Source organism: Oryctolagus cuniculus, chromosome 7, assembly GCF_964237555.1.
Source record: "Oryctolagus cuniculus chromosome 7, mOryCun1.1, whole genome shotgun sequence".
NCBI lineage: Eukaryota > Metazoa > Chordata > Mammalia > Lagomorpha > Leporidae > Oryctolagus > Oryctolagus cuniculus.
In genome coordinates this window covers 39,555,777-39,581,306 of record NC_091438.1, presented here as the reverse complement: position 1 = coordinate 39,581,306, position 25,530 = coordinate 39,555,777, and the positions used below count along the sequence as shown (strand labels likewise).

The 25,530-nt window shown below is 39.8% G+C and overlaps 1 protein-coding gene and 1 pseudogene across 1 annotated transcript; one reads left to right on the top strand and one right to left on the bottom strand.

The window, feature by feature from the left end:
- Positions 1-1,040: 1,040 nt before the first annotated feature.
- Positions 1,041-19,431, bottom strand: LOC138850287 (olfactory receptor 10J3-like; annotated as a pseudogene).
- Positions 19,432-21,471: 2,040 nt separating this feature from the next.
- LOC108177579 (olfactory receptor 10J4) lies at positions 21,472-22,422 on the top strand. Its single transcript, XM_017345547.3, has one exon. The coding sequence runs from the start codon at positions 21,478-21,480 to the stop codon at positions 22,420-22,422; it is 945 nt and encodes a 314-aa protein (XP_017201036.3). The 5' UTR covers positions 21,472-21,477.
- The last annotated feature ends 3,108 nt before the right edge of the window (positions 22,423-25,530 follow it).

Below are 25,530 nucleotides of genomic sequence, written 5' to 3'. Positions count from 1 at the left end.
TGGGATGCCAGCATCTAGGTTTACCATGCCACAATGCCAGTCCTAAGTATTTTCTTCCTTGATTCCAGAAAAGAACCACCAGAGTCAGAACAGGGAAAATAACATCATGATCACTATATTTGTTAGCTCATAATAGGAAGATATGCTAGGCACGGAAACCAATAGGGTTAATAACCATGACTTCTACCTGAACACATGTAAATGTGTGCCTCCAGCTCTGGGAAGAATTTGGGATAAATCTTATTCATATGCCACAGTGAGGATCTCTAGTATTGACTCCCACCTTATAATAACTCAAAAACCTATAAATCTTAAGCACTTCCTTGACCAGACCTGAGTTCATGAAAGTAGAGATTTTCCAGATAATAACAGTGTTTTCATCTTTTCAGACATTCTAGGAATGAATAAAGACTCTGGAAAACAACTTGGCATTATTTGTTTCCAGTACATATCCTTTTCATTCCTGCAGTCAGAGTTGCAATATACAATTTTGCAGCTTATACAGTGCATGGCAGCGCCACGTCCAAGGGAGTGCCATTTTCATCTGAGATATCGTATATCTATGATACTTTCCCAGGAAAGGGGAGTAAAGTTATGGTAATTTCTGTCAGACGTGTCTAGAAGAAGATATTTTTTCCTTTAAAATGCACAAAAGTACCCTAAAGTAAGAGTTCTTCTTACACCATTCATTAAAGACCTTGACTTTGCTCAAGAAGTTTCTGTGTAACCCTTTCATTAGAAAGAGCAAGAGACAATTATAGGAAACCTAGATACAAATTCTGATTGTGCAACCATTCATGAGCCTGGGTAAATCAATTCTCCTTACATGTGCCTAAGTTTCTTCATTTATGAAACAGGGATGATCACAGTTGTCCTGACAGCTCTACAGGCTTCACTGAGAATTATGTGAAATCCTGTTTGGAATCATTTCTTAGAAACTATAGAGTGGTGTACAAATAGAAAGAAATTTATTATCAGTATTACATTAAGTCCCACCTTTTTTACTCCATGGTATTGGTGGCACAGGACATGAGGTAGCACTATGGAGGAGAATGGCATGGGCTCTCTGGATTGACAATGATACCTACACACCAGTGAAACAGAAACCATAAGCTTGTTCGGAAGTTCACAAATCTGTTTCTCAGAGTGCGCACTATGGGATTCAGCAGGGGAGTGATGATGATGATGCAGGTCACTGAGATGAGTCTGTCCTGCCCTAGAGAACTCTGGGACTTCGGGTTAAGATAGATGATGGAGGCAATATCCATAATGCGTGAGGACAACCATGAGATAGGACACAGAGGTGGCAAAGGCCTGTGTCAACTCTAAGCTGAAGCAGTCTTTTTTTTTTTTTAAGATTTATTTATTTATTTGAAAGTCAGAATTACACAGAAAGAAGAGAGGCAGAGAGAGAGAGAGAGAGAGAGAGAGGTCTTCCACCCGCTGGTTCACTCTCCAATTGGCCACAACGACTGGAGCTGTGCCAATCCAAAGCCAGGAGCCAGGAGCTTCTTCTGTGTCTCCCACGCGGGTGCAGGGGCCCAAGGACTTTGGCCATCTTCTACTGCTTTCCCAGGCTATAGCAGAGTGCTGGATCGGAAGTGGAGTAGCCGGGTCTCGAACCAGCGCCCATATGGGATGCAGGCGCTTCAGGCCAGGGCTCTACCCCACTGCACCACAGCTCCAGCCCCTGAAGCAGTCTTAAGGATGGTGGAGATGATGGGACATAGGAGATGAAGACCATGCCCATGGGTAGGGCAAAGAAACAAACACAGGAACAAGGTGATTATCTCCTTGCGAGTGGTGTCTGTATAGGCCAGCTTCAACTGGGTCTCAAATTACAGAAATGGGAGACAACAAAGACATCACAGAATTGCAGGCCAGACACAGACGCTGCCTGGATGATGGTCATGCCAAGGTCAATTCCCAGCGTCCAGATGCCAAGTGGACATAGATTGTCATACCCATGATGACTAAATACCATAGAGTTGCAGATGACCACATAATGGTAATATTCCATGGCAGTGAGTAGGAAGCTGTTGTTGAAACTAAAAGTGACACAGAAGAACTGGGTGACACAGTCATGAATGTCAATGGACTTGTGAAGAATCTAGAGAGAATTTGACAAATGATGGCCAAAGTTTAGCAGATCTTGGAGAGGACTGGCATATTTGGGAAGACATTTATGGGAGTAGGGAGGTGTTGGTCTAGGTAAATTATTGTTAATGATACTTTCTAATGGAGTGAGCTACTACAGAGTGAACAAAATTAGAAGGATAAACAAGAGGATAAGGATGATATAATGGAGATAACTATAGGATGATATGGAGACATAAAGGATGGGCACCTGAGTCAGTTTTAGGGTTAGAGAATACTATGAAGAAGGCACTATCCAAGGTGGTGAAGGAAAGGTGAATGATGTACATCAAGTAACATGAATCTTGTAGCATCGAGTTAGAGAGATAAGTGTTCATCAGATCAGATGAAGCAGTATGACAATTACTAGAGCTTAGTGGTTAAGTATGAAGATGCTGGAGCCAAAGACCCCAACAATTATTCATGCTTCACCTCAGACAAAATCTGAACCTCTGTGGAACTCACTTCTGTAATATATAAAATAGATAGTAGTACTTAACTCATAAAATACTGTGACACTGACATGAATTAAGCACAAATCACCAAGAAAGGAGTCTGTCACATAGCAACATCCCAAAAATACACTAACCAAAATTTTTTCTATTGTCTTTATTATGGGAGATCAAGTCATGTTTAGGGAATGAAGACTGTCTCTGAATGAGTCTGGGGCCATGAAGTTCATAGCAGCTTTAAAGAAACCGAGTCTCTGCGACCTACCATAAGAAGGAAAGAGAAATCCAGCTATGACCCTGTTGAAAATGACTTGATGTGTGGGATTTTCCAAAATACCAAGATTGAGTTTTATTGAACTGAATGTGTCATCATGTACTTCCTAATATTATGTGGGTTGAATGAATGTGTATTAGCTCTGTTCACACCATTCATAATCATGTTGAAGTGAATCACATCCCTTCTACGCTTCTGCCACTGCAGACTTCACTCCACTTATCAGGCTACTTGTGCCATGGAGCCCTTGCCACTCTAGGGCATTTCTTCACTTCTTTGAAACTACCCTGGTAGAGTCAATGAAAGATTCACCTGCACTGCATGCGGCTACCCAAGGATTTATTTGGTGATTCTTGCTTTTGTTTCTTACTGTTATCTGATTAAATTCATCTCTATTATTTTTAACCTTAAAGGCTTGTATACTTCCAAATAAATCCCACTTCTTTCATAAGTAACTCAGAAACTTTGTGCTTTAACCATAATGTAAGCCTTCTTTTTCTAATGCATTATTTTTGCATTTTATCATTGAAACTTATCCACTGTTCCCTACGAACTACAAAGAGGTTCATGCCATTACTTCCATTGACTTAATATCTTCAAAAACTTTCAGAAGCTTATTCATTTCCATTTAAATAAATAACCATGTATCTTTACATTTATTATCTGTAATCTCTGTGAAAGACAAAAGTTCCTAATTATGTTAATAGCTCAACGATTGGAGAAAAAGCTTTTCCAACTTTTGAAACAAAAAACACATTATTGTCTTTTTTTATGTAGTGTAGTAAATTGTTCATAAAACCTCTTAAAGAGTATGTCTGCCTTATACAAGTTGTGTAGCTTTTCTCCTTTAGGTGATGTTCCATGTTTCCAAGTTGAATTGCAGAGACCAGTATCTACTCCTTCTTACTGCCACACTTAAGACATCTTCCTTCACACTTAGCTTTTGCAATATAGGTTTGAACTGATTGTGACAATTTCCCTTTCTTCTGTGTTTTTACATATTGTGAATAGAAGAACTGACTGCTTTTATTTTAGATGATCATTGCAAGGGTATTTGTAGAGTGAGTAGTGCTGGAAGATAGAGATGGTGCCTCTGTTTGGAAAAAAAGATAGGCTGTCTCTTTGCAAATTATAGCAGATTCTGGTCCATAAGCTCTGGGTTCCACTTTTCTAATACAACTCACTGGAATGTGGTATGAGCATTTGACACAGGGGTTTAGCTTGCATCCTGTATTGGGGAGCCTGGTTCAAGTCTAGGTTCTTCTGCTTTCAATGCAGCTTACTACTAATGAGCAGTCTGGGTGGCAACAGATGATGTCTTGAATACTCTGGTCCTGCCGCTCATGTGGGATACCTGGATGAAGCTCTAGGCTCTTGGCTTTAGTCTTGCACAGCCCTGGCTGTCATGGGCATTTGGGGAGTAATCTACCAGATGAAAGTATGGAAGACCTCTCTCTCTCTCTGGGAAGAGAAAATGATATAAATGAAAATAGGGGTATGAAAAAATTCTATAGACAAAGCAGAGAGATTTTCACTACTCCCTACAACGAATCTCTCTCTCTCTCTCTCTCTCTCTCTCTCTCTCTCTCTCTCTCTCTCTCTCTCTCTCTCTCTTTATTTCCACAGTCCTATGAACAAGATATACAGCCACCAGACAAAACATTAGAAGAATTCTTCCTGGAGAAATGGAGATTATCAAGATAATATATTTCTAAATACTGACATCTGAATGTGATTTCGAATGCAAACTACTTTTCACTTTATTGACCTATATTCACAGACACACGCCTAGATCCTCCAGTTGCTTTATCAGAGTTTTCTCTCAGATAAGAATGAATAGCCAAGGTGTTTTTCTTTCTTTTTAAAAAGATTTATTTATTTATTTGAAAGGAAGAGTTACAGAGAGGCAGAGGCAGAGAGAGAAAGAGATCTTCCACCCCCTGGTTTACTCCCCAAATGACCACAATGGCTGGAGCTGGACTGCTCTAAAACCAAGAACCAGGAGCTTCTTCCAGGTCTCCCACATGGGTGCAGGGGCCCAAGGACTTGAGCCATCTTCTACTGCTTTCCCAGGATGTAGCAGAGAGCTGGATCAGGAGTGGAGCAGTTGAGACTCCAACCAGCGCCTATATGGGATGCTGGCCCTGCAGGTGGCGTCTTTACCTCACCCCAAACATGTTTTTCTAATATAGAAGACCATACTAGAAGACAAAAAAACAAGCAAAAGCATAAGAACATTGGAAAGAGTGAAAGAAGAGTTGTAATGGCCAATAAGTTCATAACAAGTGAACAGAGAAAATCAATCATCAATAAAAAGTATATTTCAAAACACTGAAGAACACAAATTTCCAAATTGAGTGACTGGCATGGCAGGAAAAAAATAAAATGTAAACACGTTGGTTAGCACCATTATGTGATGTCAAAATCATAGAGATGAATTAAAATGCTAAAAGTTTCCCAAAAAGGGAAAGGGGAAAAACTAATCATATTCAAAAGACTGAGATTTCAAATGAAATAAGATTTTAAATAATTACATCACAGGTTAGAAAACAAATTGACAGTGGCTTCAAAATTATGAGAGAAATAATTTCTAAGCTAAAATAATGTATATGGCTATATTAAAATGTATGTAGAAACAATAAACATATTTTCAGAAGGGTAGCATTTCAAAGAATTTTCATCCAGTAGTCTTGCTCTCAGGAAGCCACTGAAGTGATGTTTCATCACATAAGGGATACAGAAATAGAGAAACTTGCATAGGACAGACAGCGGGCATCTCAGGATGCTGGTGAAGACGCATCCCTGAGCCATAGCCCTGCACCAGTCCTAGAGAGCAGCCCAAACCAGATTGGATAAGGAGAGAAAAGAATCCAGGATGGTGGTCTCAAGACAAGAAACCAAATAATTAGCAGCCTTCCTAAATAAATCAATATAACTTAGGGAGATATCCTGATAGTTTGACTGTTTCTAACTCCATGGAGAAAAAGTTTGCTATAAAGTTTGGGAGCTGATTAATTATAGCTACTTTAAACTAAACCAACAAAAGTGTTCAATTACAAGAATTGAGCAAGAAAGCAATTTCAAAGGAAGAGATGAGCTGCATGGCTCAAATATGAATAGCATTTGCACAATACTGAATGTTTTGAAGATAGATTTAATTTTTACTGAAAGGATGACAGGAGAGGTATGTGTATGTGTTTGTGTTCATGCACACAAAGATGGTATTATAAATGGACTAGGAAGTCAAGAGACAATATCTAACAGGAATCAAAAAATCATTACATGCATATTACATACACTATAGCAGAAATACAGGTGTAAATAACGTGAGAAATAGGTAAAAACTTTAATATGATTGCCTCTATGAAGCAAAAATGAGTGGAGAGCATTTTTTTAGCAAAGTAATACTATCTCACATTTTAAATTTTATATTTGGATTATTTATTAAAAATTAAATTAAATTATACCAATTCAGGATGCCTGTAGGAGAAATAGAAATAGTAGATGTATGGCTTTCTAGCTAGAAAAAAGAAACAATAAAAAAGTAATCAAATAAAAGGACAGGTAAGATATAAATAGAGATTAGGAAATCTTAGCAAATTAAAAATACAAAACATAAGAGTAATAATCAACAGTTTATTATTATAATGAATGTGAATGGATTAGGCTAATTAATTGAAATGCAGAAGCTCTGATTGAATTTTAATGGTATAATACTTCACTATTTTAAAAAAATGTATATTAAACTAACATGAAACAGAAATACTGAAAATAAAGAGGTAGACACTATATTTAGGCAAATACAGACAAAAAGAAAGTTGATTTAATAGCACTCATATCATACAAAAGATTATTCAAAGTAAAAAACTACTAAGGAACTTACAATATTGATAAACAAAATACTTCACCAAGAAGACATTCTGTTCATGAATTTATAAAGTTCTAACAGCATAGCTCCAAAATGTATTATGCGAAAACTGATAAAACTACCAACAGTAATTGACAAAACACCCTAACACAGTAGGAAATATTAACACATTTCTCTTGGAAACTGACTAATCAAATGATCGATGGGCTAATAGGGGTTTGGAGGGTTACAATGACGATTACAAGAGATTAGATGCATTTAGAGTGGTATGGCCATTGACAAGAGTGACAATTAACAAGGTTAATCTAAAATTCAAATACAAAATACAAAGAATATTTATTCTTTTGACCCCAAAGGATGCCTCAACACTGGTAGTAAACACACACACATATATATGTGTGTGTATATATATATATATATATATATATATTCATGCACCACAATAGCCAAATTCTCCTCTATTACCCTTCCTCATGGAATTGAATATTTACCTTACTAAATACTTATACAGCACTTACTCTATGTTAGGCATTATTCTTAAGCACTTTTAGCACTTACTCATGCAATCTTTATAAAAGTAATATTATTCATTGCATTTACAGATAAGGAAATTGAGATAGAGCCTGAGCAATTCATCCAAGGACGTACAACCAGTAAGTCACAGAGTGGCACCCAAACCCAGGAGCTCTGACACCAGGATCCAAGACTTGGACTCCTGTATTAAGCTCATTTTCTTAATATAAACATCAAAATATACTTGAATTAAAGAAGAAATGAAAATGAAAGTCTAAAATGTAAAATGTGTAGTACTGTAACAAAAGTACTATGCATCAAAACTAATGAAATACGCCAGAATAAATTCCTAGAAAAAAGTTTTAATTTATTTGTTTGAAAGGTAGAGTTACAGAGAGAGAGAGGAGAGAAGGAGACAGAGAGACCTTCCATCTACTGGTTCAATCCCCAAATGGCCACAATAACCAGGGCTGGGTTAGGCCTATGCCAGGCCTATGCCAGGAACCAGGAGCTTCTTCCTGGTCTCCTGTGTGGGTGCAGAGGCTCAAGGACATGGGCCATTATCTGCTGCTTTCCCAGGCACATTAGCAGGGAGCTGGATCAGGAGTGAGGCAGCAGGGATTTGAACTGGCTCCCACACGGAATGCTGGCACTGCAGGCTGTGGCTTTACCTGCTGCACCATAGTGCTAGCCCTTAAAAATTTATATATATATATATATATATATATATACACACACACACACATGTATACACACACAGTATAAGTATATATTTGGGAAATAATAAATGGAGACTTAATTTCAAGAAATTTGGAGATGAATAACAAAATAAACCAAAATAAATTAGAAACAATAAAAATGAAGTCATAATTAATTAAAATATAAAAGTAAAGAAAGTTTAAAAACATAAATATTACTTTTAAAAAATTTAATAGGGGGGAGGAGGCAAGATGGCGGAATAGGAAGGGAGCACACTGATAGTCCGGGGAGAGATAGTTTAATAAAAGTGGAGATACTGCAGGTTCAAGGAAGAGTAGGGGAGGAAACAGCAGAAGAAACTCTTCTGGAACGCGTGATTCACAGCGGACCTGCGTGGAGAGCGTGGGAGCCCACAGTTCGGGACACCAGCGGCAGACTCAACACACCAGCGCTGGAACGCGAGGTGAGCCGAACCTCAATAGCCCGAGACATCGGCAGGCAAGCGGAGAGAGGAGACTAGAGGGAACGACCCCCGGGGGGGGGGGGAGTTCACCAGGCTAACTGGAAGAGAGAGAGAGAAAAAAAAAAGGTGACTGGTACGGACACGGGTTTCTCTCTCTCCGCTCACCTCTCAAGGGCGAGCAAGACAAAGAGCAGGCGCCATCTTGGACATACGTCATAAGCAGAGCGACCTCAGGTCTGCACTGGCCCTGAGCCTAGCAGAAAAACCTGACTCTGGGCGGGGCGAATTAACAGGAGATTAGGACCTAGTAAATTTGTGGTGCTACTGAACTGAGACTGTGAAAAAAGAGAAGGTGGGGGAGAGAACTCACGGAATTCACGTGAGCACTCTCCAGAGACGCTACAATTCCGTAACTTTGGCAACCCAGTGGGAGACTGAAGGAGAATTTGAGCCCACTTTGAGGGCCGAACAGATTCCCTGTGTGGTCCTTGGGAAAGAGCTTCCGATCTCTGACTCCTGTGGGTATATCATTTGCCTGCTAACTACCTCCAACTTCGTTCAGCTGTGCAGAATTACTTCCCTTTTGAATCAAAAAAAAAAAAAAGAAAGAAAGAGAGAGAGAGAGAGAGGTTTACCACGCCTAACCTGGGAGTGTCACCTTTGGCACACCAAACAGAGCTCTCAGGCCACACCCATCTCAAGCCCTAAGGCTCCATCAAAAACAGATAGTCCACTTAATCTAGAGTCATAGTATAACAAGAAAAAGCACCACAGTGAAGAAACCAAATATCTCCAATATGCCAAATAACAAACGCAAAAACCGAGGTAATAAAAACAAGGAAGTCACCATGAAGCCCTCAAATGAAAAAGACACCCCAATTCAAGATTATGAAGATGATGACATAGAAGAAATGCAAGAAGCAGATCTCAAAAAATTGATAAGAACATTAAGAAGTTCTCAAAAACAAATTCTTGAACTACAGAAATCCTTAATGGACAAGATAGAAAATCTCTCTCGTGAAAATGAAATATTAAGGAGGAATCAAAATGAAACGAAACAACTAGTACAACAGGAAACTGTGATAGTGACTGAAGTGAAGAATTCAATAGATCAAATGAAAAACACAATAGAGAGCCTTACAAACAGAATGGGTGAAGCAGAAGAGAGAATATCGGACTTAGAAGACAGAGAACAGGAAAGGATACAGTCAGACCAAAGAAAAGAAGAGGAAATTAGAAATCTAAAACATATTGTCGGGAATCTTCAGGATACTATTAAAAAACCCAACATTCGGGTTCTAGGAGTTCCTGAAGGCATGGAGAGGGAGAAAGGATTAGAAGGCCTTTTTAGTGAGATATTAGCAGAAAATTTCCCAGGTTTGGAGAAGGACAGAGACATCCTAGTACAGGAAGCTCACAGAACCCCTAATAAACACGACCAAAAGAGATCCTCACCATGACACGTTGTAATTAAACTCTCCACAGTGAAACATAAAGAAAAGATTCTAAAATGTGCAAGAGAGAAACGTCAGATTACTCTCAGAGGATCTCCAATCAGACTCACAGCTGACTTCTCATCAGAAACTCTACAAGCTAGGAGGGAATGGCGAGATATAGCCCAGGTACTAAGAGAGAACAACTGCCAGCCCAGAATATTATATCCTGCAAAGCTATCATTTGTGAATGAAGGTGAAATAAAGACTTTTCATAGCAAACAGAAATGGAAAGAATTTGTTCACTCGTCCAGCCCTACAAAAGATGCTGAAAGATGTGTTACACACAGAAACACAGAAACACGGTCATCAATATGAAAGAAGGTAAAGGAAGGAAACCAAGGAAGGAAAGCTCACAGCAAAAGATCACAGGGAATTCAAAGCATATATTAGAACTTATCTTTGGCAAATGGCAGGGCAAAGTTACCACTTATCATTAGTCACATTGAACGTGAATGGCCTGAACTGTCCAGTTAAAAGACACAGATTGGCTGATTGGGTTAAGGAACAAAACCCATCTATTTGCTGCTTACAAGAAACACATCTTTCCAACAAAGATCCATACAGACTGAAAGTGAAAGGCTGGAAAAAGATATACCATGCCAACAGAAATGAAAAAAGAGCGGGCGTAGCAATTTTAATATCTGACAACATAAACTTTACCACAAAAACTGTTAAGAGAGACAAAGAGGGACACTACATAATGATTAAGGGATCAATTCAACAGGAAGATAAAACAATTATCAATGTATATGCACCTAACTACAGGGCACCGGTTTATCTAAAAGATTTATTAACCGACTTAAAGGGAGACTTAGACCCCAATACAATAGTACTGGGGGACTTCAATACTCCACTCTCAGAAATAGACAGATCAATAGGACAGAAGATCAACAAGGATACATTAGATTTAAATGACACTATAGCCCAAATGGATCTAACAGATATATACAGAACTTTCAATCCTACAGCTAAAGATTTTACATTCTTCTCAGCAGTACATGGAACCTTCTCTAGGATTGACCACATACTAGGCCATAAAGCAAGTCTCAGCAAATTCAAAAGAATTAGAATCATACCATGCAGCTTCTCAGACCATAAAGGAATGAAGTTGGAAATTAGCAACTCAGGAATCCCTAGAGCATACGCAAACACATGGAGATTGAACAACATGCTCCTGAATGAACAATGGGTCATAGAAGAAATCAAAAGAGAAATCAAAAACTTTCTGGAAGTAAATGAGGATAACAGCACAACATACCAAAACTTATGGGACGCAGCAAAAGCAGTGTTAAGAGGAAAGTTTATATCAATAGGTGCCTACATCAAGAAATTGGAAAGGCACCAAATAGATGAGCTTTCAATTCACCTCAAGGATCTAGAAAACCTACAGCAAACCAGACCCAAATCTAGTAGGAGAAGAGAAATCATTAAAATCAGAGAAGAAATCAACAGGATTGAATCAAGAAAAACATTACAAAAAATCAGCCAAACAAGGAGCTGGTTTTTTGAAAAAATAAACACAATTGACACCCCATTGGCCCAACTAACTAAAAAAAGAAGAGAAAAGACCCAAATCAATAAAATCAGAGATGAAAAAGAAAACGTAACAGACACCACAGAAATAAAAAGAATCATCAGAAATTACTACAAGGACTTGTATGCCAGCAAACAGGGAAACCTATCAGAAATGGATAGATTCCTGGACACATGCAACCTACCTAAATTGAATCAGGAAGACATCGAAAACCTAAACAGACCCATAACTGAGACAGAAATTGAAACAGTAATAAAGGCCCTCCCAACAAAGAAAAGCCCAGGACCAGATGGAGTCACTGCTGAATTCTACCAGACATTTAAAGAAGACTAACTCCAATTCTTCTCAAACTATTCAGAACAATCGAAGAAGAGGGAATCCTCCCAAATTCTTTCTATGAAGCCAGCATCACCTTAATTCCTAAGCCGGAAAAAGATGCAGCACTGAAAGAGAATTACAGACCAATATCCCTGATGAACATAGATGCAAAAATCCTCAATAAAATTCTCGCCAATAGAATGCAACAACACATCAGAAAGATCATCCACCCAGACCAAGTGGGATTTATCCCTGGTATGCAGGGATGGTTTAATGTGCGCAAGACAATCAATGTGATACACCACATTAACAGACTGCAGAAGAAAAACCATATAATTATCTCAATAGATGCCGAGAAAGCATTTGATAAAATACAACACCCTTACATGATGAAAACTCTAAGCAAACTGGGTTTGGAAGGAACATTCCTCAATACAATCAAAGCAATCTATGAAAAACCCACAGCCAACATCCTATTGAATGGGGAAAAGTTGGAAGCATTTCCACTGAGTTCTGGCACCAGACAGGGATGTCCACTCTCACCACTGCTATTCAATATAGCTCTGGAGGTTCTAGCCAGAGCTATTAGGCAAGAAAAAGAAATAAAAGGGATACAAATTGGGAAGGAAGAACTCAAACTATCCCTCTTTGCAGATGACATGATTCTTTATTTAGGGGACCCAAAGAACTCTACTAAGAGACTATTGGAACTCATAGATGATTTTGGCAAAGTAGCAGGGTATAAAATCAATGCACAAAAATCAACAGCCTTTGTATACACAGACAATGCCATGGCTGAGGAAGAACTTCTAAGATCAATCCCATTCACAATAGCTACAAAAACAATCAAATACCTTGGAATAAACTTAACCAAGGACGTTAAAGATCTCTACAATGAAAATTACAAAACCTTAAAGAAAGAAATAGAAGAGGATACCAAGAAATGGAAAAATCTTCCATGCTCATGGATTGGAAGAATCAATATCATCAAAATGTCCATTCTCCCAAAAGCAATTTATAAATTCAATGCAATACCAATCAAGATACTGAAGACCTTCTTCACAGATCTGGAAAAAATGGTGCTGAAATTTATATGGAGGCATAAGAGACCTCGAATAGCTAAAGCAATCTTGTACAACAAAAACAAAGCCAGAGGCATCACAATACCAGAGTTCAGGACATACTACAGGGCAGTTGTAATCAAAACAGCATGGTACTGGTACAGAAACAGATGGGTAGACCAATGGAACAGAATTGAAACACCAGAAATCAACCCAAACATCTACAGCCAACTTATATTTGATCAAGGATCTAAAACTAATTCCTGGAGCAAGGACAGTCTATTCAATAAAGGTGCTGGGAAAATTGGATTTCCACGTGCAGAATCATGAAGCAAGACCCCTACCTTACACCTTACACAAAAATCCACTCAACATGGATTAAAGACCTAAATCTACGACCTGACACCATCAAGTTACTAGAGAACATTGGAGAAACCCTTCAAGATATTGGCACAGGCAAAGAATTTCTGGAAAAGACCCGGGAGGCAAAGGCAGTCAAAGCCAAAATCAACTATTGGGATTGCATCAAATTGAGAAGTTTCTGTACTGCAAAAGAAATAGTCAGGAGAGTGAAGAGACAACCGACAGAATGGGAAAAAATATTTGCAAACTATGCAACAGATAAAGGGTTAATAACCAGAATCTACAAAGAGATCAAGAAACTCCACAAAAACAAAACCAACAACACACTTAAGAGATGTGCCAAGGACCTCAATAGACATTTTTCAAAAGAGGAAATCCAAATGGCCAACAGGCACATGAAAAAATGTTCAAGGTCACTAGCAATCAGGGAAATGCAAATCAAAACCACAATGAGGTTTCACCTCACCCCGGTTAGAATAGCTCACATACAGAAATCTACCAACAACAGATGCTGGCGAGGATGTGGGGAAAAAGGAACACTAACCCAGTGTTGTTGGGAATGCAAACTGGTCAAGCCACTATGGAAGTCAGCCTGGAGATTCCTCAGAAACCTGAATATAACCCTACCGTTCGACCCAGCCATCCCACTCCTTGGAATTTACCCAAAGGAATTGAAATTGGCAAACAAAAAAGCGGTCTGCACCCTAATGTTTATTGCAGCTCAATTCACAATAGCTAAGACCTGGAACCAACCTAAATGCCCATCAACGGTAGACTGGATAAAGAAATTATGGGATATGTACTCTTTAGAATACTATACCGCAGTAAGAAACAACGAAATCCAGTCATTTGCAACAAAATGGAGGAATCTGGAACACATCATGCTGAGTGAAATAAGCCAGTCCCAAAGGGACAAATACCATATGTTCTCCCTGATCGGTGACAACTGACTGAACACCAAAAAGGAAACCTCCTGAAGTGAAATGGACACTATGGGAAACGGTGACTTGATCAGCATAGCCCTGACTGTTAATGAACAACTTAATACATTATCCCTCTTAGTAGTTTTTTTGTCTGTTCTACTTAATATGACTGGTTTAATTCTGTAATTAATACACAGTTATTCTTAAGTGTTGAAAATTAACTGAAATGTGATCCCTGTTAAACATAAGAGTGGAAATAAGAGAGGGAAGAGATGTATAATTTGGGACATGCTCAAGCTGACTTGCCCCAAATGGTAGAGTTAGAAACATACCAGGGGATTCCAATTCAATCCCATCAAGGTGGCATGTACCAATGCCATCTCACTATTCCAAGTGATCAATTTCAGTTCACAATTGATCATAATGAAAGGACTAAGAGTCAAAGGGAGCACATAAACATGTCTAGTACCTGCTAACACTAACCGATAGAATAAATAAAGGGGAGAGTGATCCAACATGGGAAGTGAGATACTCAGCAGACTCATAGAATGGCAGATGTCCTAAATAGCACTCTGGCCTCAGAATCAGCCCTAAAGGCATTCGGATCTGGCTGAAAAGCCCATGAGAGTATTTCAGGCATGGAAAGCCAAGACACTCTGGCAAAAGATATCTGTGAGTGAGATCCCAGTGGAAAGAACAGGTCTTCAAAGGAGGTACCTTTCTCTGAAGGGAGGAGAGAACCTCCACTTTGACTATGACCTTGTCTAAACAAGATAAGAATCGGAGAACTCAGAGGGCTTCCATAGCCTTGGAAACTCATGACTGGAGCATAGGGAGACTACTGATGCCATAGACAGGAGTGTCAATTGGTAAAGTCAACAACAGGAGTCACTGTGCACTTACTCCTCATGTAGGATCTCTGTCCTTAATGTGCTGTGCATTGAGATTTAATGCTATAACGAGTACTCAAACAATATATTTCACTTTGTGTTTCTATGGGGGTGCAAACTGTTGAAATCTTTACTAAATGCATACTAAACTGATCCTCTGTAAAAAAAAAAAGAAAAGAAAAAAAAGAAATTATCAACTCCCAACTTGACTCTCACTGGGATTAAACATGACAATAGGTCTGATCTGATTTCATCATCATTTAAAAAAAATCATCTATTATTTTTCACTTTATGTTTCTGTGTGGGAGCAAACTGTTGAAATCCTTACTTAATGTATACTAAGCTGATCTTCTGTATATTAAGATAATCGAAAATGAATCTTGATGTGAATGGAAGGGGAGAGGGAGTGGGAAAGGGGAGGGTTGTGGGTGGGAGGGACGGTATGGGGGGGAAGCCATTGTAATCCATAAATCGTACTTTGGAAATTTATATTCATTATATAAAAGTTAAAAAATAATCAAGAAAAAAAATTTAATATGCAGAGAGACAGAGATAGAGACAGAAAGACAGAGACAGCTCCCACCCACTGTGTTCACTCTCCCAAACACCCTCATAGGGCCAAAACCGAGAGCAAGGAATATAGTCCATGCTCCTACAATGGGTGGCAGGGACACAATTGCATGAGTCACCACTGTTGCCTCTCAGAGCCTGCATTAGTCTGAAACTGGAATCAGGAGCCAGAGCCAGGAATTGAACTCAGGCCAAATGTCTGCCCCAGATATATTACTTTTTAAAAGTTAAAATCCTGGGGTTGGTGCTGTGGAGTAGAGGTATAACTGCTACCTACAGTGTCAGCATCCCATATGGGTGCCAGTTTGAGTTCTGGTTGCTCCACTTCTGATCCAGCTCTCTGCTATAGCCTAGGAAAGCAGAGGAAGATGGCCCAAATCCTTGGGCCCCTGAACCCACTTGGGAGACCAAGATGAAGCTATTGGCTCCTGGCTTTGGCCTGGCCTAATCCTGGGCAATGAGGTCATATGGAGAGCGAACTAGAGGATTGAAGATCTCTCTCAGTCTCTGCCTCTCCCTCTCTGCAATTCTGACTTTTAATAAAGTTAAGATCTTTGAAGAGATCAATTTAGAAATGAAACCTTTGACAACCATGATCAAGAAAAATCAAAGGGTCACAATAAATAAAATTGGGTAAGGAAAATGGTATACAAGGGTGGATATATATTAAAATACTTATGAAAGCATATTTTGAACAACTTTATGCTTATATATTTGGAAAATTATACATTTGGTGGAAACTCACACACATACACATTTACACATACATATTTGACCAGAAAAAAAAAAAACAGAAAAGTAACCAGAATAATAACTCTAACAAAGCAGAAATTGTAATAATGAAAAATCTATTCTTTGAAGAAAGAAAAAAAAGACAAAAAGACATCAGACTCAGAGATAGAAAGGTGTGAAAATAGTATTAAATACTAGCATTTACAGAGGCACTTAAAGAGGTTGCTAATTGCAAACCTTTGGTTTCAAAAAAAAAGAAAAGCAGGAAGGAAAAGATAATTATCAGCCAATAATGGATACATGAAAAAATAGCAAACTGAATTCAAAAGTATATTAAAAGATCATCTAGGGTTTGCCTTAAAAATATATGAATGAGCCAACATTAGAAAAATCTATTAATACAACTCACCCTCTAACCAACTACAAAATAAAAAGCATATAATTACATGGCAGGTTACAGAAAAGTAGCTAGCTGAAAATTTAACAGACCATTCATGATAAACTTGCAAGCAAACCAGGAATAGAAGGGAACTTTCTTATTCTGATAAAAGGGATCTACAAGGGACCAGCACTGCAGAGTAGCGAGTAAAGCTGCAGCCTGTAGTGCTGGCATTCCATATGGGCGCTGGTTCAAGTCCCGGCTGCTCCTCTTCCAATCCAGCTCTCTGCTATGACTTGGGAAAGGAGTAGAGGATGGCCCAAGTCCTTAGGCCCCTGTACCCACGTGGGAGACCCAGAAGAAGCTCCTGGTTCCTGGCTTTGGATTGGCTCAGCTCCAGCCATTGCGGCCATCTGGGGAGGGAACTAACAGATGGAAGACCTCTCTTTCTCTCTGCCTCTGCCTCTCTGTAACTCTGCCCATCAAATAAATAAAAATATTTTTTTAAAAAAATGGCATCTACCAGATCCTGTAATAAGTATCATATTTAATGATTAATAAAACATGAGAAGCATTTAAATTCAGATCTGTAGAAAGACAAAAATGACTCTAGCTGCTAATATTCAGTATTATAGTTCATAATCAAATGCAATAAGTCAAAATCAGTAAATAAGACAAATAAATAAATCCTTAAAAATATATTAAAAAAAGAAAAGTTAAAAAATTTGGAAATGGTGTAATCAATACTATTGTTTCTCCCTTTTAAGAATAAAACTCCATCTACTTCAGACTTTTATAGTTTTTCATCCATCTTATTTCAGATAAATATACAATAAAAATCAGTTTTTTAAATCAGTGGTTTCACCGTACAGAATTTCAATATCAGAATTTCCATTCTATTTCTAATTTCAAAGAGCTATAATATTTAAATAGAGATAACAGACAAACTGTGAAGGAGGAACATCAACAAATAAAGCTTTAGATGAATTGATTGCTTCAAGGTCTCGATAAGATTTGCTGCCTAACTTTATGCCACTCCCGGAAGGATTTCAAACAGATTCAATGAGGTTATGCACAGGCCGTTCTTAAGCAGTGATAAATATACTAGAAATTCATCACTTAGCCATGATGAGCTCAAGTATTTTCAGTTTCCCTTAGTAAATGTTTGAGGACCTTGACAGAGATTACGTGAAATTGAACTGAATGCCTGGCAACTATTGTACGCTTGTCAGTCTCTCAGTTTTCTTGGCTTGTCAAAGACAACACAATAAACTGTCTTTCAAGGATTCATCTCTTGGTATTCTGGTACTCAGAAAGGGAATCTTCTACTTTTTGAGTTCCTAAAAGAAAGGCATATACTGAACACCATAACTATGAATTACTGAGACCCAGGTCCTAGGAAAACCTGGTGGATTTGCTATCTGGTTTTCCTCCAACCTTCAGCAAGGTCTACCTTGGGCTCCTGTTATACAAGATAAACAAGGCTGGGGCTTCTTGCTGACTAAACACTGGAAGAGAGTGGCAAGACAACTCTAATACAAGACTTCCTTCTGGTCTTTCCAGAGTAAGAGGTTCTCAGCTTTTCCTAGGTAATACATGGTGATGCACAGGTGATACAAAGCCAGCAGAACTGGCATGCTGTACAGATGCATTTTCTACTATATGCTCAGGTTTCTCCTACATTCGGTGTACTCAGCATATGAGAATTAATTATTTGCTTAATCATTGTTTAGTGACAGAACCAATGAAATGAATAAATTGCTCACAGACAGTTCCTTCACTGTCAGGACAAAGAGACTTTGGAGTATGAGTGACTTATCTAATGAAGTTGCATCCTTAAACTTGGTTGGGTCCTGAGACCCTCTCTATAATTGTGGTAATGAAGCAAGAGTTCTTCACTCACTGAGCAAGGCAGGACCATGACCTGGTGCAAAGACTTTGTCCCTGTGGGAAATCTTAGTTTGTTTTAGTATCAATCTATATGATTGGGTTGATGAACTGCTTTCATAATGAGATCCCCAGACATCTTGGTGTTTGGAACTTGCTAGAGCTGCCTTGGGGACAGTCACTTTGGGAAAAGAGACCCCAGGGTCCTAGGCAGAGCAGACAGCTGAAATCCAGACTTAAAGAGACAGGGCAATGGGGAAAGCACAGGAGAGCTACTTTCAGTATGCTTGCTATTCTCAGATCTGATTAATCAGGTAGAGGAGTTAACTGGAAACCTTGGTGGTTTCCGTTTTCTTCTGGTCATTCCCTTTGGAGGATTTTCTGTGTTGTGGCCTCTACAACACAACTGGAAACAGTGGTTTCCAGCTTTACTCTCCTAGCCCTGAAAGAGCCACATCCCTTCCTGGTCAGACGTAAGTCACATTCCACCACTCGATGAAGCAGAGAGACTCATTCTGTGACTAAATGGGGCCTCATGACCCTGTGTCATGGGAAACCAATTGTTCTTTTTCTTTTATCTTCTTGGAATATTGCCAAGTGGGAAAAAGGTGAATATATGGCTGCATCATAAAACTTAGGGATTTAAAAGCATCAATGCTCAAAAATGTCAGCCAGAGGATTATGTGGGCACTAGCCTTTCAGAATTTCAGGCACAGGTTTCAAAGGGCTTAACTGATCAAGTAAGCCCAAAATACAATCAGAAGGATGTCATACTGAGTGAGCCAGGAAAACTGGAGCAATCGGTGCTGTCCCTGCCACCCTCTGTCTCACTCTGGTATGTGGAACCAAAAGGCAAAGATGGAACACTCGCATTCAGTGACGGAATCCCCTCTCTTTGAACTGGAAAAATGTATTTTCTGAACAAAGAAGTCCCTGCTGTTTCCTTCTCCTTCCTGCCTCCAGGTCTCAGTCAGAGTCCAGGAAGACGCAGGTCAGCAAGAGGCTGGCTGACACCTCAGTGTGGCGTGAGTGCAGGGTCAGAGTGGGAAGCTCTGGGTACAGGCGTTCTGCAGAACTTGTGGGGGTTAGGGGAGCCCTGGTAATGGCTCACCCATGCCATCCAACGTCCCTGGACTTCTCACCCCTGCTTCAGTATTGTGTTTCCTTCCCTGCTATCTCCTTCTGATGTCTCCAAATGACAGCAGAATATCTTTAAACTGCCAGTTACCAGCCAAACATGAGCTGGATGAAGACCACCTCCTATCCTTGATGTCAGGCTTGGGAGGAGAGAAGTGTCAGACAATGACCCTCATTTTTCATTCTCTAAGAAATATAAATGATAAAGTAATGACATAAAATATTTATATTTCAAAATGTCTGATCTATATATCCTTGGTTACCATTTTTTACCAGCATCTTCTGTGTGCTAGGCTCTCCTGCTAAATGCCTAATTCAGGCGTCAGTTCCCTGGGTAGATGTTAGTACTGTCTTCATTCCACAGGTGAAGTCGCTGAGGCCTAGAGAGATGAGAAACATTTTCAAGGTTACAAGTAAAATAAGTGGAACTGGTGTTTAATCACAAAGGTGTCTGACTCCAGAACACCCCATCCCATCCCCCCACATTTCAGAATCTAGAGTTAGAAGAGAAGTGGGTAAGAAAATTAAGGATTATTCTTTCTAGTTGATGGACAAGGACTAGAGAAACTAATGACAATAGCCATCCATAAACACAACAAAGCAAGAAAGTGTTTGTGTGTGTGTGTGTATGTGTATGTTTGTGTGGCCCCAACTTACAGTTAGATCCAAGAGGTATTGGAAGTGGGGATTGGGGATGAGGGGGTCAGATGAAGGGAGAGAAGCAAAAATTGAATGTATTGTTTGTCTGCTTTTTATCAAGAACTGAGCATGGCAATTTATATACCGTATTCATATAATCTCCATGGCAACATGATGGGGTGGATAATCTTCTCTCTATTTTATAGATAAGCAAATGGAGACAAATGGAACAAGCAAAGAAAACCAGGCATCTCTCCATTTACAGTGGGGTTAAAGACAGAGACTTTTATGAACGTAAAGATTTTCTTGTGTTTTTTTTTTAATCACTGTTGTCTTACAGATATTAGTATTTCTGAATTTCCGAAGTTTTATTGAACTTAACTAGAGACTTGATAATCGAAGCAGAAGCGACCCTCCACATAAAAGAAGGGAAGTGCAGGTATTTACTAATACAAGTGCTATGCTGGGGCTATGGAAAGAAAGTGGGAATGAAGAGGGAATTGATTCTGGTTCACAGATCATTATAGGTCCACACACCAGACTCTTCTAAAAGAAAAAATAAAAAGCAGTGTCTCCTCTCACTGCCATATTCCAGTCATTAGTAATTTTTACTTTGAACCATGTGTGGAGGCAGTGTTTGCTGCCTTAATTCACTAAATGGAAACCCTTTGGAACAGAGTTGGAACTGGTCCCTTACCTCCCAGGAATGTGCCCCTCACAGCTCTGTCTCTGGTCAAACTAACTCATTTGTTAGGTGTGTCCTTAGCACTCTGACACACAAGGGACCATTGTTGGTTTAAACAAGGTTAGTTTCAGTGATGTTCCAAAGGTGAGAACAGTAATTTTAGTGGCTTCTCTGTTCTTTATCTACTTCTAGCAAAGGTAGTTAAGAGTTTCCAGTAGTTTCTTTGCATATTTTCTCTCTCCCTGTCCCCCACTACATCTTCCCCAGTCCCAAGGCTCTGAGAACTTGAGAGATCTTTGAGCACTTGACCAGTATTTAATTTTGAGTGCTTATAAAACCTGAGCTACAGCATTTTTGAGTCTCCTCACATAAATGGTGATTACCTGGACCAGGCTACTGAGTCCAGCTTGAAGAGTTAATTTTCCCACTTAATGTCTTTCAGACCCAGATTCTCCTCAATGCCAAGAACCAATTTCACAGTGGTAACGAAGTTTACCTTTGAAGGTTTCTCTATTTTTGGGTGGCACCATAGACTCATCCTCTTTGTGGCATTTTTGATCTTATACCTGCTAACCCTTGCCAGTAATGCTATCATCTTGACAGTTATTCACCTGAACCGTCAACTTCACACACCCATGTACTTCTTCCTAAGTGTGCTGTCCATTTCTGAGACCTGTTATACCGTGGCCATCATCCCCCGAATGCTGTCCAGTCTCCTCAACCCAGAACAAGCCATCTCCATTCCAGAGTGTGCCAGCCAGCTCTTCTTCTATCTCACTTTTGGTGTCAACAACTGCTTCCTGCTCACAGCTATGGGGTATGACCGGTATGTGGCCATCTGTAACCCTCTACGATATTCAGTCATCATGGGAAAAAAGGCATGCTTGCAACTGGCAGGTGGGTCCTGGATCATTGGGCTGAGCACAGCCATCATCCAGGTGTCTTCTGTGTTCAGTCTACCCTTCTGTGATGCCAACGTCATCTCCCACTTCTTTTGTGACATCCGGCCCCTCATGAAGCTCGCCTGTGCTGACACCACCATCAAGGAATTTATCACTTTGCTCATCAGCCTGTATGTTCTTGTTCTGCCCATGGTCTTGATCTTCATCTCCTATGTCCTGATTGTCACCGCCATCTTCAAGATTGCATCTGCTGAGGGCCGGAAGAAGGCCTTTGCAACCTGTGCCTCGCACCTCACAGTGGTCATTGTCCACTATGGCTGCACCTCTTTCATCTACCTAAAACCCAAATCCCAAAATTCCCTGCAGGACAGGCTCATCTCAGTGACATACACTGTCATCACTCCCCTCTTAAACCCTGTTGTATACACCCTGAGGAACAAAGAGGTCAAAGACTCCTTGCTCAGAGTTTTGGGGAAAAAAAAACCTTCTCTTAGATGCTAGTCAGTCTCAATAGCAATGAAGTGAAAAATACTTGTTGAGGTGACACAATGAGGAAGTTATTCAGATAACAGATAGTATGAGGACACCAAGTGCCTGATCTGGGAATGTGGTTGGGGGTGGGGATAAAATAAAACAAAGAAGGAAAATACTCATGATATAAGAGATGGATGGATTTGCCAAGCCAGACAGATGGGTTTATCAAACTTGATGTAAATCAAGTAAGATAAAGCATATCTATGCACTGTAGTATAATGTTAGACATTATTCCTGTTACTTGTGGCATAAGGTACTGTAAACTAGCAGGCAGCCTGGGAAGAATATATAGTATCATATCACAGGCATTTATGTATGCTGAATTTGGCCTCAGTAAGAAAATCAGAGCTCTAAAATGACAAGCCCTCTGCTAGGTACACATGACACTCCCAGTGCTATATTTTATACTATAATTAACAACAACCATAAACAATCCACACCATTAATTGTTTACCTTGTACCTATTACAACATGCGTAAACCCTAGACAGCTGTCGGACACAAGCTCTAATAGCCAGTTTACAAGCTGGTTGAAAAGTTTATCTTTCAAGCTGCTTAAGCAACAGCAATAAAAATGTCTTCCTTCATATTTGGAAATTGCAAAAGAAGAGTCTCCATCTTTCCTACCTCCTGCGTTCTCCCCAGACACCTGGGATATGATGTGCTCTGTTTTTGCTCTGCAGTGACACCCCCTGCTGGCTGATGTACCTATTCTCAGTTGATGTGAATGTTGAAATGCTGACTGTGCATAGCTGCTCTCTTCTGTAAAGAATTGTCATTGGCTGAAAGAAATCTAAGATAGTACAATTCTCACCATGCAAAGGTAGCCCACATGAACATCTTAATGACACAGAACCAGAGGGAGAGAGTGAAACAAAGAAGGAAAATATTAATGAAAGATGAGATGGATGCATTTGCCGAGCTAGATGGAGGGATTTACCAGATTTGATGAAAATCAAATAAGACAAAACGTACCTATGCATTGCAATAGGATGATAGGCATTATTCTTGCTATTCTTGTCATAAGGCATTGTAAAACAGTGGGTGGGTAGTGCCTCTCATCATGCCTCAAGATGGAACTAACCTTAGTGTAAAAATTCTAGAGCCCTCCACTGAATCGGCCTCAAGTTAACTTCCACATTATTGCTTAGCTCTTCTCCATCCCATCCTGCTTCTCTCACTCCCTTTTCTCTGAGAGTATTCCCTTAATCAGTCACTTGCATTTGGGTCTCAGATTCAGCTTCTGCTTTCTAGGGAACCCAGACTAAGGAAGATATTATTTGTATCTGGAACAATCGCTCAGGCTTCACTCTGTGTGTTCTCTTTTCAACAATTTCTCTTAGATATGCCCGGTACAGAGTGCTCATATATGCTCAATAATTTTTTTTATTTTTATTTTTTTGGACAGGCAGAGTGGACAGTGAGAGAGAGACAGAGAGAAAGGTCTTCCTTTTCCGTTGGTTCACCCTCCAATGGTGGCTTTGGCCAGTGCGCTGCGGCCGGCGCACTGCGCTGATCCAATGGCAGGAGCCAGGTACTTCTCCTGGTCTCCCATGGGGTGCAGGGCCCAAGCACTTGGGCCATCCTCCACTGCACTCCCAGGCCACAGCAGAGAGCTGGACTGGAAGAGGAGCGACCGGAACAGAATCTGGTGCCCCGACCGGGACTAGAACCCAGTGTGCCGGCACTGCAGGCAGAGGATTAGCCTATTGAGCTGCAGCGCCGGCCATCAATAATTATTTATTAAAAGGAAGAAGGAATAGTGACAGCAGTGAAAATATAATTATCATCAGCAGGCAATCTTTATACCTCTTTTCCTTTTGTTACTATATTTTCAGGCTTTCTGACATCCTCTTTTGGTACCTTTATTGAGTGTATCATTGATGATAGGCAAAATGCTAAATATTATTCAGTTGATCCTCACTACATTTCAATGTGATAGACATTTTATTATTTTCATTTTATAGATGAGGAAACTGAGACCTGCAAAGACTAAAGAAGGCCACAGAGATAGGGGGCAGCAGATTCAGGATTCAGACATAAGCAACCCAACCGCAGGGTCTGAAGTTTCACTATAAGCTCATGATTATTGTAGCCACCTTTCTCCTTTATCATTAAACTATACAATTCCTTATTACTATGAGAAGAAGGAGTCTTCCAAATTGTGGATTTACACAAATCTTAAATACTTTCGGGGATGTCCTTGGACTTTGGAAATCAAAAAGTTCAGAAATTGTATGTTCCAATATGCCCTTTTTCCTTAGTATTTTGGTGTGTCATTTCTCTAAATCACAAAGAGGAAGGGAAAAAAAAACGAATTCTGAGGTGGGCCAAGGGCTACTGGACACATCGGACTCCTGACCTGTACGTGTATCTTCTTTCCCACAGTTGTTCATCCTGACCTCCTTCCAAGAAACCAATAATCCAAAATACCTGATACTTGTGTTCTGTGATATTGTACACAGAGCACAGGCTTTGGCCCCAGAAATGCATCTATTCCCAATGATTGATCCACCGTTATAAGCATAAGGCATCAGGGATGTTACTTAACTTCCTTGGCCTTCATTTCCTATCTGTACACTTGGGTTAACAATATCAATCTCCCAGGGCTACTGTGAGTAGCCAACAGTGTCATGGACCTTCTGGTACATGGGAAGCACCTCCTCCCCAACCACCCACCCTGCTCTCTGAAGTCACCATCAAGTCGCCCTTGATATGGACATAGAGCTTTGACAACAGGATTGTGATTCATAGAGTAAGTTCTTTCTTCCCAGGAGGTTCTGCCTTCACAAATGGGATTCTCCTATTGTCCCTGATCTCATGTTCTAGCAAAAGGACTCTATTTTCCTAGGAACTCCCAAGGATTAACTCCTGGATACACCTGCCATGTGTTAATACACCATTCAGAACCTGTCTGTATTTCTCCTCCAGATTCCTTTCCCCAATACTCATTTACTACCAAAACTCTTCTCATTGCATCCTCCTTTTTTCTCTCCTATTTGCTTAATTGCCATTTGAAAGAGTCTAAGGATTCATATGTACCACTAATTCTCACACACAGTCTAAAATACTTACA

Bases quoted from the DNA above. Each gene is read 5' to 3' on its own strand.
- LOC108177579 (XM_017345547.3), top strand. From the start codon at position 21,478: ATGCCAAGAACCAATTTCACAGTGGTAACGAAGTTTACCTTTGAAGGT.